General features: G+C 35.3%; 1 protein-coding gene across 1 annotated transcript in view; it reads left to right on the top strand.

The window, feature by feature from the left end:
* Nucleotides 1-12,656, top strand: part of Cda4 (chitin deacetylase Cda4) — a 122,356-nt gene extending 109,700 nt beyond the window's left edge. Inside the window, exons 6-10 of the mRNA XM_069839435.1 lie at nucleotides 1,104-1,260; nucleotides 3,555-3,693; nucleotides 5,822-6,068; nucleotides 10,178-10,369; nucleotides 12,105-12,656. Coding sequence (XP_069695536.1) covers nucleotides 1,104-1,260; nucleotides 3,555-3,693; nucleotides 5,822-6,068; nucleotides 10,178-10,369; nucleotides 12,105-12,207 — 838 coding nt within the window. The 3' untranslated portion in view covers nucleotides 12,208-12,656. The remainder of the gene's footprint in view (nucleotides 1-1,103; nucleotides 1,261-3,554; nucleotides 3,694-5,821; nucleotides 6,069-10,177; nucleotides 10,370-12,104) is intronic.
* Nucleotides 12,657-15,346: the final 2,690 nt, after the last annotated feature.

The following is a 15,346-nucleotide window of genomic DNA, read 5'->3' as shown; positions in this document are numbered from 1 at the left end:
CAAGTATAACATTTTAAATTACCTGAGCTTTGTGTGTTATATGAAAATGAAAGAAAGATATTTAATTAAAAGTTACAAAATAACAGAAACTATCCATTTGTTCCATGAGGTAGTTCTTAAGTTTATAATCATATTTTATCTCAGCTTCATTTCTCACACTAGTTTATTAAACCTTGTCGGACCATAAAGAAAACAACTATCGCAATGTCCATATTTTTATGTGTTATATAATATTATAGTATTGTGAAATTTTAATTTGTGCGAGATCGTGCGTATTTGCTTGGTTTCTGCACAAAACCAATCTGCGGAAAGTCTAAAATTCCACATTCAGTATTCCCAACCTAACACACATAACAATTTCCCTCTTCTTATCGCTTAAGTGACATATTGATTTTTACTGCGTTAGGCTTCTAACATATTATTTTTAGAGATGTTCAATATAGCAATAATTATAAATTGGAAACTTACTACTGCAATTTCACCTAAATTGCACTGTTAATTATTGTTTTTAAATATTTGCAAAAATTAAGTAAACTCTACAACTCCTCTAAAGTTACTGCATTCGTGATGCAAGTAACATTAAGGAAGCTGTGAAAAAATCAACAAGATTCCAGACTCATCATAGACTGGGGGAAAAAAAGACAAACGTATATCACGGCCTGCTGGAGTATAGTAAACACAGAAAACATTTTAAAGCAACAATGTTGAAGATAGATATTTTTGTTTTGCAAATTTGCCGTCATTGAACAGAAACCAAGATGGAGATTTCATTGCAACTAATTAGAAATTCCTCTTTCAGGTATGTAATAAACGATCTTCGCACAAAATAATGTATGATACACGAGTGGTATGTTTTCTTTCAATTCTCGGAAATTAAAAAAGCTCAATTACGTTTCGCTTTTTCAAACTTTTCCTCGAACATGAAAACTTCAACATACCGCTCTTGTAACGCATATTACTATTTCCTACCAATTTTTTTCTATTGTTCTATTAAAATTATAGCATATAGCCTATTAACCTGTTGTATCCTATAGGATACATTGCCAATTTAAGGGTTAATTCGTAAAATACATAGCTGACAAGAATTTGGTTTCGGTTTTAAGATTGCAGCAAGGCTTGCAGGATAAAGGATATGAAGAATGGGTAGGAGAAATGATTGGAATGCGAGAAATTCTAAGACATTTTGCCAACATCTCTAAGAGCGATGTTGTTGGTATGAGAGCACCTTATCTGAAACCTGGACGCAACACACAGTATGAGGTATGTAGAACTTTTACTTATCATGGACATACCATGAATTAATGTTTAACATTAATGAGATTTTAGACTTTCATAGGAGTTTAATTTGTATAACTTACCATTCTTGAGTAGACCTACCCATATTCATAGAACGCTATAGTAGGAATGCCTTCAACAAACATCTTTTAACGTCTTTCATCAGAATTCCATTTCATTATGGAAGATATTAATCATAATTTTATTGTCCTACTGGTGAGAGTTTTAGTTGTAATATTCTAAATACTTTATTGTTAGTACTGTATAATAAAATTTAACATTTTTATAGTGTTCAATTAGTTCGAAATGTTTGCTTTTTAAACCGTATCAAAAATGTGGGTCATAGGAAGAAAAGTAAAAAAGGTGAACTTGCGAATTCTAAATGAGGCAGTAGAGCAAATGGACAGCTTCAAATACTTGGGGTGTACTATAAGCAGTAACATGATCTGCTGTCAAGAAGTCAAAAGGAGAATAGCAATGGCAAAGGAAGCTTTTAATAGAAAAAGGAGCATCTTCTGCGGACCTCTGGAGAAAGAATTAAGGAAGAGACTAGTGAAATGCTTTGTGTGGAGTGTAGCATTGTATGGAGCAGAAACATGGACATTATGACGAAGTGAAGAGAAGCAAATGGAAGCATTTGAAATGTGGATATGGAGAAGGATGGAGCATGTGAATTGGACAGACAGAATAAGAAACGAAGCTGTGTTGGAAAGAGTGGGTGAAGAAAGAATGATGCTAAAACTGATCGGAAAGAGGAAAAGGAATTGACTCGGTCACTTGTTGACAAGAAACTGCCTTCTGAAGGATGCACTGGAAGGAATGGTGAATGGGAGAAGAGTTCGGGGCAGAAGAGGATATCAGATGATACACGATATTAAGATGTATGGATCATATGAGGAGACAAAGAAGAAGGCAGAAAATAGGAAAGACTGGAGAATGCTGGGTTTGCAGTGAAAGATCTATCCATGGACAGAACACTATGAATGAATGAATAAATGTAGGATCATCCAAAGTTCTGAAAGTAAGTATATTTTCTCTCATCAAGGACGGCAAGAAAAAGAGAACCTATCTGTTAGATTCCTGGTAACAGATTCAGCAGATAGCCTCCCCTTTTCTTTCTTGGTGATGGAAACTATATATAGTCACTATCAGTGGCGTATACTGGTTAAAGGGTTTGGGCTACCGCTGACCCTATTATTACACAAAATATATCTAACAATTACTTTAATTTTAATTACTATGGTAAAACTAATAATACAAAATTATTACATTATGTTATATTATAAACTTTTTCTTTTGTAATTTCCTTGGGCTACCGCTGGTAGCCCCGGTAGCCCGCAAAATACGCCCCTGGTCACGATCACGTAAGAGTAGTTCCTAAAAGGCTAATTTGGCCATCTCTTCAGTGTTGCCAACTAATACCAGATATCACCAAAGAGGGTAAAATCACAATGCTACGCACTGAAATAATAATAATAATAATAATAATAATAATAATAATAATAATAATAATAATAATAATAATAATATAGTGTTAACAATAAAAATGTATTGCTTATTTACTACATCTCATCTTTATGTTGCAAGGTGTTTCCTAAATGGTTCAATAAATTATTTATGAAATATTATATTTTCCTCCTGGATTTCTCGCATATCATGTTGATAATTAGGAAGAATTAGTATGATCTAATAATACAGTGTATTTTGTCAGGCAACATGAAATTTATTGCTTTCACTAAAGAGTTTACAATTCATGAAACCTAATCTAAAAATGTATTTACTTACTTGCATTTTCATCAGTTTGCTTTATTGTAAACTGAAATCATTGCTGCCAACATAACAGTTAGAAAATAACTGCTAGTTGTAGTATTTGTCAGTACACGAAATTCGAAGTTGGTAAAAGAAAATTCAACCTAAGAGCTAGAAAATCACTATAAATCACTACCATATTCACCCTTAGGGTATTAAGTAAGCTGATCCGGACTATAAGCATGTAGCTCCATAACAGTTGCCTATTTAACATCATTTTTATTTCATTTTCAAAGAAAGCCATGCTAAGGATTTTTATCTACCTTAAATATCCGTCACTTTCAATCGTGTTTGAACCAGCGAATATTATGTTTGTATTTCATTATATTCCATCTTCTCTCAATTATGTTACGTAGGTAACAAATTTTAAAAATTATGATAACGTAATAATATTAAAGGACATCTTTTTTATAATCTCTTTCCTTCAGCTATTCAATTTGTATAAGTAATTTATTGTTGCATAATGGCAGGTGCTAGAAGACTTCGGCTACATCTATGACAGCTCTGTTGGGATTCCACCTCTCAAGGTTCCAATATGGCCTTACACCCTGGACTACAAGATCCCGCATGAATGTCGATCTGGAACTTGTCCTTCTCGATCATTTCAAGGTGCAGTATTAAAAGCCATGCAGTTTTTTTAACTCACATTAGTATTTATTAGTTTTACTCAACATAATTTTGTTATACGTACTTAAATTTCGGATAACTGACAATAATAATATGATTAAATCATTCAGAACAAAATGGAAACATCCCAATTGTAGAAATCGTGGAAATGTTAATTTTTTTATTCACTGTGGCGAAATAATATCATCAGTTAGGGAGTGCTGTACAATACAGTAGTAGTTCTCCTTGTCAAAAGGCGCACTCACCTTAAACATTAAAGTACATTCACTTCCATTAGCTAGTACTGGTGGTCTGTCAGTGAGAGATTAATCCTGATTAATATCTGACGTCAGTTAGCACATCTGACCATGAAATGAATGGACATGGGTTCAAATCCTGGTTGGAACAAGTTACCTGGTTGAGGTATTTTCCAGGGTTTTCCCTCAACCAATTGAAGCAGAATTGCTGGGTAACTTACCTCCGACTCATTTCGTCATCATTAATTCACATATCATCATCCATACCATAGTCTGGGTTAAGTTCACAGTGCGACATGCTGCAATTGTACAAAAGCATGACAATTCAGTTACAAGTAGGCCTATCATTCATAGAGCAGAAGTGGTAAGCACAATAAGCCTCAGACTGCAATGTAAGCCTCCGGGTCCCTCCTTCGTAAAAGAGAGAACAATTCAAGTCGCACAGAGTTTGTGTGCACTCAATGTTTGGTCTTTGACGGCCTGTCATCCCACTTGAGGTATGTGGATGTAAAGGGAAAAATTGAACCGGTGTCCAGTACAGTTCCTGGGTAACTCAGTCGGTAGAGCATTGGCATGCTCAGCCAAAAGTCCTGGGTTCGATACCCGGCCCTGGAACAATTTTTCCCTTGAAATTATTCAAATCAGCTTTACAGGGAGCTATACCTGAAAGCCAGATTTGTATAATATACGTCACTGTTCGTTAACAGATAACCACAATTCAAGTGACACAGAGTTTATGTGCACTCAATGTTGAGTCTTTGATGGCCTGTCAGCCCACTTGATGTATGTGGTTATAAAGAGATAAATTGAGCCAGTGTCCAGTACAGTTCCCCTGTATCTCAGTCGGTAGAGCATTGGGGTGCTCAGCCAAAGGTTCCGGGTTCCAACAATTTTTCCCCTTGAAATTATTCAAACCAGCTTCACAAGGAGCTATACCTGAAAGCCAGACTTGCATAAGAGTATTGTAGACAGTATTGCATAGTTATCAGTTATTTTAATTTTTTTTATTTTAGTAGGTTATTTTAAGACGCTTTATCAACATCTTAGGTTATTTAGCGTCTGAATGAGATGAAGGTGATAATGTCGGTGAAATGAGTCCGGGGTCCAGCACCGAAAGTTACCCAGCATTTGCCCATATTGGGTTGAGGGAAAACCCCGGAAAAACACCTCAATCAGGTAACTTGCCCCAACCGAGAATCGAACCCACGCCACCCGGTTTCGCGGCCAGGTGCGCTAACAGTTACTCTACAAGTGTGGACCATAGTTATCAGGAATGGCATAGAGCGAAGATAAAGAAAGTGAACAATTTAAAGCACTACATGTCACAAAGGATGGAGGAAGGAAATAGTAGTGTAAAATAGAGTTTAACTTTATGTATTGGATGATTTAAGGAGACAGATGAGAGGTAAGATACAGTAGGATAATATGTGATTGAATGTAATCAAGTGTAGTGGTGGACTGTGCGCAGAAATGTGAGGCAAATCACTAGCTGGTAGTTGTTTGATGATAATAAATTTAAATATGAATACACATGTTGATAAATAGTGTTTATAATGCACGTCTACCAGAATGGCTCCTAAATTACTACCTAACTAAGAGGTAGAAGACTTTTGGGAAGACTTACAAAATGCTGACAGTAGACTAATATGCCACATGTTGTTGCTGTTATCATCATTGTCATTGTTGCGGTTGTTGTTATTATTTTCCACTTGAACTTAATAGGAATCAAAGAACCGAGGTCTCTACCATGAAAATCCTAAATCCAGTGTTCTATTCATTTGGTTAATAGTGCATGAAGAATTTTAATATTAATTCTAGTATACGAAATATATTCTGGTCAGTGACCAATAATTTCCGTTTTCTTTTTTTTCCAGGTGTTTGGGAAGTTCCCTTAAATGCTCATTATGTGGAAACTTATGAAGGCGGACACTGCCCATATCTAGATCAATGCGTCCTTCATAACCATGATCCAGATGAAGTGTTTGAATGGCTACGAGAAGATTTCAACCGCTACTACCTACAGAACAGAGCTCCATACATGATGCCCTTTCATACAAATTGGTTCCAAATAAAGGAGTTGGAACGTGGCTTGCACAAATTTCTTGACTGGACCAAGACACTGTAAGTTGTCATCAGAGTTGCTGTGTACTGTTGGTTTTCAATTCCTCTAGATATGGTCAAGCAACACCAGAATGACATGGTAAAGAATTTTATTTCTGAAATGAGTGCACCTGCTTATTATAGAGTTTATAATTCGATAACAGGAAGCATGGACGGTGCCAGAAAAAGGACATTAGCCGGCTACTGTCTCCTACCCATTCCATACAAGTATTGAAAGTGCAACTAACATTTTTGTTTGAGAGTATTTAAAATTTTACTTATTACTTTAATTTTATTGTTACATTTAGCTCAAAACTACTTCACGGCTTTTCTTATCACTGTGCATAAATCTACCATGTTCCTATTTCTTTAAATTTTTAGCTTAAACTTTGTTCCTTTTGATATATGAATGATGCACAAGTGGAAAATTAATCTTATGCTAATCAACAGTGGTATCATTCTAACTTCTTAGCAACCAGTTCTATTAATTAATTAATTGAGCTTCCTTTATGAAAAGATTGCCAGGTTAGACAAAGCGTATAATTTGGAAAACACATTTAAAAGGTAAAAAGATTTACTGAATTTAAATACTATTATAGTCACAATCATGCCATGGTATGAAAGAAAAATTTCACAACCTCGAGCGGGAATCGAATCTGCGACTTCCTGTTCTCTGGTCAGGCGCTCTACCACTGAGCTATCGAGTTCATCTCACACCAAAGGCTTGGAATTATCCTCTCATACTGGCGACTCTGTTATAGAGTACTGTCCATAGCGTCTGATCTAGTCAGCACTGCTTATGGGTTGAAAGAAACTTTACAAATTAATATGTCACATCAACGGACGTGTATACGTCACCAAACATCGTAAGATGAAGATTACATTTGTAAAAAGATTTACATTTGAAATGGTTAGGGAATCGAATATATCAAATCAATCTTCTTAATGTATCCAGCTGTTTGCTGACAACATAAAGTCCACTACAGTCCACTGTAATCTATTTAGTTTTTTTGTTTTTCATGAGAAATGAGGGGTATTTTGACCGGTGTTCATTATAGATGCCTGTTGCTAGTAGCCAGAGTTGGGGTGTAGTCAATATATACTGCAGGCAGGACCGCCGAGAAGGGGGGGGGGGCAAAGGGGGAAAGTGCATATGGGCCCGTGATCAGTAAGGGCCCGTCAGATTAAGTGAGTCTGATTACTTTTAATTATGAAGAACAATTATTCACAGATACATACCGGTACTATAAAATTTTGTAAGAACATGTGTTACATGAATTTGACATATTAACCAACAATAGTAGAATTAATACAAATTACCACTTCAGCATGTAAATGTTTAACTTTTATATAATAGAATATCGGTTTCCCAAGCTAACAATAATTGACACGACACTTGAGGCCTCCGGGATTTGCCTGAAATATATTCCTGTCGTACCGAACACGTTCAATTGGCTTGTCCTCTTAATTACCAACCCCTGCCAGCTCACCGCAATATGCTAGTGGACTCTCCCAAATCCAAGCTGGAGGATTACGTTTTATTTCAAGTAGGGCCTATATAGTACGTTTCGTGACGAAACTTTCGTCTTTTCGTTGTCATTTTTCTAGTAAATTCTGTTCATTAGTGTTACCGGTGGACAATGGACAAGTAGAAGCATAAGTTGGGAGCTGAGACGCGCAAAGAGAGACAGAAATATTGGAAGATATTAAGAAAGGGAGTAGAACTTTGTTTGACGTTGGTGTGAAATTGAGCGACCTTGGAAAACTAAAAAGTAGTAGACAAATTGTGTCATTGAATGTGTTGTTCGAAAACAAGAGCCTTTCCAAAAACAGTATTACAGTATTTTCGAAACTCAAGAATGGAGAATGTGTTCCCAAACTCTGGCTAGTGTGGAGTGAAAGAAATCAGAGAAAATAGTACAGTGACTAATTTGTTTTACTCCACACTAGCCAGTCTCTGGGAACACATTCTCCATTCTTGAGTTTTGAAAATAATACTGGAAAGGCTCTTGTTCCGTCACTTAGAAGATTATTAGGCAGGTTGGGGGTACTTTTTCGAAAAACACATTCAATGACACTTACAATTTGTCTGCCACTTTTTAATTTTCCAAGGTCGTATGTTGCTTGCCATGACTCAGAGTTAGGAACTGGTGTGTGTAAATTTGTTTCACTTGCACATATTAATACATTATTTTTACTATTGTTTGCTTGTTCTGATTCAATACTACTATTATCAGAATTTTTTTCTAGACAGCCACAACCATCAGTATTCACTTTTAAGCATGAAGTGTCTTCATTTTTGTCAATCTGATGGGCTTGAGATTGGTTTATTTTCTGCACCTTCACTAGCAACGGTCAATTTCACACCAACGTCAAACAAAATGAAGGAAATAAAAATGTATTCAGAGTAACAATGTGTCAAGGAAGAGTAACCTTGGCCTCCTTAGTCTGGAGAGCGATCTTGCTAGGTCTTTAAATTTTGATGATATAATTGATAATTTTGCATCAATGAAGTCAAGGTGAGTTGTTTGTTGATTTTGGCTTACAAGTCAGAAATTACAGCTGTTCAAGAATAATGTTTTCTGAAAACAAAACGAAACAAACGACAACGAAAAGACGAAAGTTTCGTCACGAAACGTACTATGTAGGCCCTACTGAAAAAGAAGTGTGATGAATATATTATATTGTGCTAATGTGAAGTTTTTCTAAAAGTTTTCGTTGTAACAAAAGTGTATATTTTTAGATTCGTATCTGTGTATGGGGTTATCTTTTATATATTTTGCAAATAATAATTATTATGGTCAGAATAACTGGCAACTTGTCATTTTTTAACTTTTTTTCAACGGGGCCCGAGCACAATATTGCATAGGGGCCCATAAATCCTGTGGGCGGCCCTGACTGCAGGGCTGTGTCTTCTGCAACTGGTACTGATGATTTTAATTTATTTCTTTTGTGATTTATTTTTTTAATTTTATTGGGTTATTTTACGACGCTGTATCAACGTCTAGGTCATTTAGCATCTGAATGATATGAAGGTGATAATGCTGGTTAAATGAGTCCAGGGTCCAGCACCGAAAGTTACCCAGCATTTGTGGTTTATGGATGGACAGTATAGAAGAATGTGTTCCAGATCTGCATCATGATTATTACACCATAGACAAGTAGGAGTATCAGAAAGGTGAAATTGGTGTAGGTACAATTGTGTGACAATGTGATCTGTTCTGGCTCTTGTTAAAAATGCTTGAACATGTCTGGGAAAATTTTTGCACATTTCCAGGTCATTTGCTTTCTTTTGCACGGAATGTAAAATTTTTCCTTTGTCAGAAGAGAGCCAATTGTTGATCTATAAATATCGAATATATAAAACATCAGAAAAATTTACACCTAAGCAGCGTAAATGCTCAGTCGCAGTTAAACAAGAAATAATAGTATCATTAGAAAAGTTGGAATGATTTGAATGCCATACACCGCAAAAAAAATAGCTACAGATTAATTGACATTGATATGTAAACCAATTAATAGCCATCGGTTAAGATAGCTTGAAATTTCCATTATCACTTCTCAATATCTGAACCGATTCTTTGAGGGCGCTAATGTGTGTTAGGCCTAGGTTTTTATATTTGTTGGCAAAGAAGGAGGGTATGGTACCTCGTGCTCCCACCATCAAACCTATTACATCAATGTGGGACAGGTTATATTTATCAAAAATATTAAATAAGGTAATAATAACGTCATGCAGAGTCCTTGAAGTCATTTGTTTTGTTGTCTGTTCTCTTCCATCTTGATCAAGGTGTCTTACATATTCACTAGACGGGCACATGGTAGAAATTGAGTAACGTGGTGACAGTAAGATATTGATCTGCCCCTAATAGAGCACAAAGTAACACATTGATAACAGACAAACATCAAGGATCGTGGCTTCCACGCAACTTCAATATTGACAATAATTCCGGTTTATTTTTAATAAAGCTGTATAAGCAACGTGGTTTGCTACAGTATCAAATAATTTTTTAGGTTAACCAGTCAGAGCACTGTTTTGAAATGCAGCCAAAGTGAAAAGTTGATATCTAACAACTTAAAATAATTATATCATTTTATTGTTATCTAATGCCGAAATTATATCATTGCAGACCAGATGTTTGGTTTGTGACCATTACCCAGGCACTGGTATGGATGACAGATCCAAGACCTGCTAAGAATCTAAATACTTTTGATGCCTGGAATTGTGCCAAGAGAGAAAATATTCCACCTACACCCTGTAATCTGCCCAGCAGCTGTGCTTTGACATTCAGACCCCCAGAGGCTAACGTCTCATCAACAAGGTACGTATTTGTTTAAGAAGTTTCGTCTTCCTCTATGAATTAGCAATCATGTTGTAAAAAAAGTTGTATGTGAGACTTATTGAAATTACTAACTCCAATAGAAAAATCATATACTGTACAATGTATTGATGAACAACAACAACAACATCATCATCATCATCATCATCATCATCATCCTGTCAAGTACTAGTCCCAAAAGAACTGTTACGGCCTGAAAAAGCGATTTTCTTGCCATCTTTTCATAGGTCGACCAAGTGACCGTTTCCCATTTGGACGATACTTCATTATTGCCTTAGGGATCCTGGATGAAACCATTCTTGAGACGTGTTCCTTCCAGTTTAACTGATATCTGGAGATATAGTCCAGTATTGATGACACATTAAGTTCTTGAAGGATATCTTCATTTTTCTTTCGATCCCATTTAGTGTAGCCAGCTGTTTGGCACATGAATCTCATCTCGCAAGCTGTTAGTCTGCTTTCATCTTTTGTCCTTATAGTCCACGCTTCACCCCCATAACATAAGACTGGTCGAGCTATTATTTGATAAAGACGAGTACGAGTTGATTTTTGTACTAATGAAGGTTTTAAAACTCTATTAATGATGCCCATTGATTTGTTGAATTTTACAATTTTCTCTGATAAATCCAAATTTTTAACAAAAGAAAGTTAAATAATTGATTAAATGGAGATCTTACTCGTGTTAATTGTGTAAGCATGTGCGGCTTACTGCTGTTTCGGTGCTTCTTCACACTATCCTCAGAGCCTACTAGATCTCGGCGTCATCTCGAACTTCATTGCCTGTTGTGTGGGTGCGTTCGATTGTTGAAAAGTGTTGAAATATGGTGTCAAATAGTGTGTGTTCTGAAATTGATCTGTGTGTTGAGAATTTGATCAGGGTGTGTTTTCGTGTGTCTGTATATTACATATTGTTCTAGTGTGTTGAGTTTTTGGTTTGTATGTGTAGGATTACCATGTCTGTATTTAAGTTATTGTATGTGTGGTTAGCATTAGTTATGTGTTCGGAATTTTCAATAACATAAATACAGACATGGAAATCCTACACATACAACCCAAAAACTCAACACACTAGAACAATATGAAATATACAGACACACGAAAACACACCCTGATCAAATTCTCAACACACAGATCAATTTCAGAACACACACACTATTTGACACCACATTTCAACACTTTTCAACAATCGAACGCACCCACACAACAGGCAGCAAAGTTCGAGATGACGCCGAGATCTAGTAGGCTCTGAGGATGGTGTGAAGAAGCACCGAAACAGCTGTAAGCCGCATATGCTTGCACAATTAACACGAGTAAGATCACCATTTAATCAATTATTTATATTCAAGTGTTAAAAGTAGCGTACGAAAGATTCAACATGGAAAAGAAAGTTTATATCCTAAATAATTAAACTCATTAACTCTTTCCAAAATTGTGTTATTTAAACAAATTTTGCTTGGTATTGGGTATTTACCACAAAAGGCTATTATTTTTGTTTTGTTGATGGATATTGATGAACATGAAATACAAAAAGCCATGCTTCACTTCGTCCACATGGGAAGAAGACTTGGACCGTTCAAAGGAGAGGACTAAAAATTCAACATTGAGGCTGTAATAGACTATTGCACATTATACTGGAATGAAAGATGATGATTATGGAACATGTAAAATTGTATTTTCTTCCCAAGTCACGATTGTTATCAATTTTCTGGTATTGCAGGTACCTTGTAACATGCCGCGAGTGCCCAGTTCGTTATCCTTGGTTGGGAGATTCTGGAGGAACTGGGGTGGATGGAACTGACGCCTACAATCCTGAAAATTAAGTAAACACTGCACTCCTGCAATGCTTATGCTAAATGTGGGAATACAGAATCAGTGTACGGGGTTTTAACCCCACTGTAGGCAGATATCTTTCAATACACTATCAATGGTAGAAGTTACAAAAGTTGGCTACAAGGGAAGACAGGAGAATAGAAATTAAATTTTGGAAATGATTTTTTGTAATATGTTTGAAACTATTTGTGTTGAGAGAATGTGCGATATATAGATTATGTGGCTCAGACATTTTCATTAAACACTTTATTTCAAAACAAAAGTGTATTTAGTCTGGCATATTCATGTATTAATTAATCAGTGTCATATGTGTCAACAGTCAACACATGTTAAGACATCTTATACATTTATCTTGGCGTGATTTCATATTCTGCACCAACCTCCTTTATATCTCTGTGGCCGGGAGGAAAAAGGTCTTAAGTAAAAATTTTATACTTTTTAGAAAAGCAGTAGAAAGATTGAAATTGGTGTCAATTATAGAGTTTTTTTAATTAAGAGATTTTTCCTGGATATTATTTGTTTATATTTCTTCTAAAATAGGTAATGTTGCTCATTTAACAATTTTCTTGATTATTTCCAAAAATAGCCGCACTTAAGCTCTTTTATGACTAGAATCCAAACTGAGTAGAAGGGACTATTAAACATAAGACCTTTTTCATGTCAAAATAAATGAGAAATGCAAATTATTAGGAATGCAAAATGGGTCTTAAACAATATAGGACTGTTTACCCTGGTGCTTAAAGTTTTAAAAGGAAAGGGCATCAATATGTGATAAAATGGCTAAAATACAATTTAGACTTTTTTAATAGGGAAGCATGGAAAGAAAACATGTGATGGTTTGTAAGGAATAAAGTATTAAATATTCTTAAGTTCTTTATTCTGTGTGTGCTCGATTCAAAAAGTACTTAGGACATTTGGTAATGCTCTATAAATCCAGTCAGGAGTCTTATTTGACTTTAACCATTTTACCAGATTGTAGAGAATTGTTTCCGCTTTCAGAATACATAAAAATCTCATTTAAAAAAATATTGACTTAAGACCTTTTTCCTCCCGGCCACAGATCTATATTGTGAGAACACAAAAAAAAAAAAAAAAAAAAAACAATTATTTTGCTATACAGGAACTTCAACTATTCGAATTAAGCTTCTTGAATCTTCTGCCAATGTTCACTAGTTATGCTAGAGCTGCAGAACTCAAGATTTATATAAAATGGTTACCTACACACACGACTAATGACATCCTCTTGAATTGCATTTTTTTTATCAATGGCTGTTCAAACAAAATTATATTGCTCTACAATGCTAAACTTCAAAAATCTCTACCATATTTTTTTTTATTTTCATTAGATTTTATTTTAGATACAAATAAGATAGGTCTAATGTTTAGAGGCATGATTTGTACTCAAACTTCGCTGCAAATGTAAGCAGATTTCTTCACTCTATTTTTCATTTCTTTGATTAAAGCTAATTCGCCTTACTGTTCAAAATAAATTGTGAGAATCTGAGAAGTTCTTTTGTACTTAACCCTACATCAGTCAATTTAGAATACTAAAGAAATGTCTTAGTTCCTGTTTGTGTGTGAATGTTTATTTCAAGAGTGCAACGAGTGTTAAATGAGTTGTGAAGTGCTCAAGCATTTGTGTTTTTGTTGCAATAAAGATTGTAAATGAAATTAATTTATCTTTTCGTTCTTCCAATACTTTCGATTATCCCATGGACTTTGTTCTTCTCTATACTTACAGCATACATGGGCACTATTTTCAGTTATGTGAGGCACTCGAATTGAAATAGTTTGTTTACTAGGAGAGGAGACTGCAGAGTAGGATGGAAAATATTAACTGCTGTGACCTGCGTCACCTTTTCGCTAAGGCGGTCAGTGGCGAATTATTAGGAAAGCGCTTGGTTAATGTGAGAGACTCGAAAACTTTTATTCAATTTGGCAAATTAATTCGGCAGCTTTAATCATAAACCTCTTTACTATTTCTCCATCATTGAATTGATTTAAATCACAGGCGAGAAATTGCGTAACTAGCGAATAATATTCCATCATGTTGTCTACGTTTTTTTTCTTGAATATTCTGGCGTTTATCAAGATTACTTAATAGATTTGCACGTTCTCGACCTGAAATAATTTCAGAAAATCATATTTCGTTTTCTACGCACATTTGATATTTTTTATAAATTTCTTTCGGAAATAATACGTACAAACAACATTTAATTCCTAGTACCTTTTAATGCAGCATGTTTAAGGTATAATGTCGTATTTATGCAAATGTTAAGATCATAAATTTTCTTCGGAATAGCACGAAAAAATAACATTAAATTTGTCTTACCTTCTAATTCAGCATGTTCTTTATGACATAAGGAGTAATGTCGTTTTATATTAAATTTATTAATGCCTAATAGGATTTTCGAGCATAACATACATCGTATGTTCTCCCCTTCTAAACAGCAAAAAAACTCTTCCTCCCATTTCTCATGAAATAATCATTTTCTAACGCGTACACACTGCTTTGATAATGCCATTATGCCACCACTGATATTCCTTTTGAAACTGATATAGAACCTGCCCATGCCTAGGAGCTATGTGAGGGAGGAATGGAGACTGTGAAGATGATGTCACTCAGAGCGATAAGCTCTGTGAAGGTCATTGAGGCACTAATTCTCAAGTGAGGCACGATGCCCATGTTTGACTTACAGAAAGGCTCTGAAGTCCAATCTCCTACCAAATTACAGAGTAGGCCCTACAGTTATTCTTTCTTTTCAACATGGTGCTGATCACTGATCTTTTAGTGTATCTGACTAGATTTCAGGGACTATATGCACAACCTCTATGCACAGTCACACACAAATTATAAATGATCAGTAGTGTATTTCTAAACAAAAAAAAAAAAAAAGTGCCCTGGCTCTGGGATTTCAGTAGTACCGGTAGTCGTTTTTTTCGTTGTCATTCATTATCACCACCATCACCATTTCTCAGAAATACTTATGGGATGTCGACAATACATGGGTTCGAATTAGGGTTGACAACTTTTTTTTTAAGAAAATACGGGAGACTAAGGAATCCACAAAATGTCACATAGAAAACTGGCAAATTATTCCGTTCAGTTACTAAAACACATCTTTATTC

The sequence above is a fragment of the Periplaneta americana genome, chromosome 11 (genome assembly GCF_040183065.1).
Source record: "Periplaneta americana isolate PAMFEO1 chromosome 11, P.americana_PAMFEO1_priV1, whole genome shotgun sequence".
Taxonomy (NCBI): Eukaryota; Metazoa; Arthropoda; class Insecta; order Blattodea; family Blattidae; genus Periplaneta; species Periplaneta americana.
This window is presented reverse-complemented; position numbering and strand designations above follow the sequence as displayed.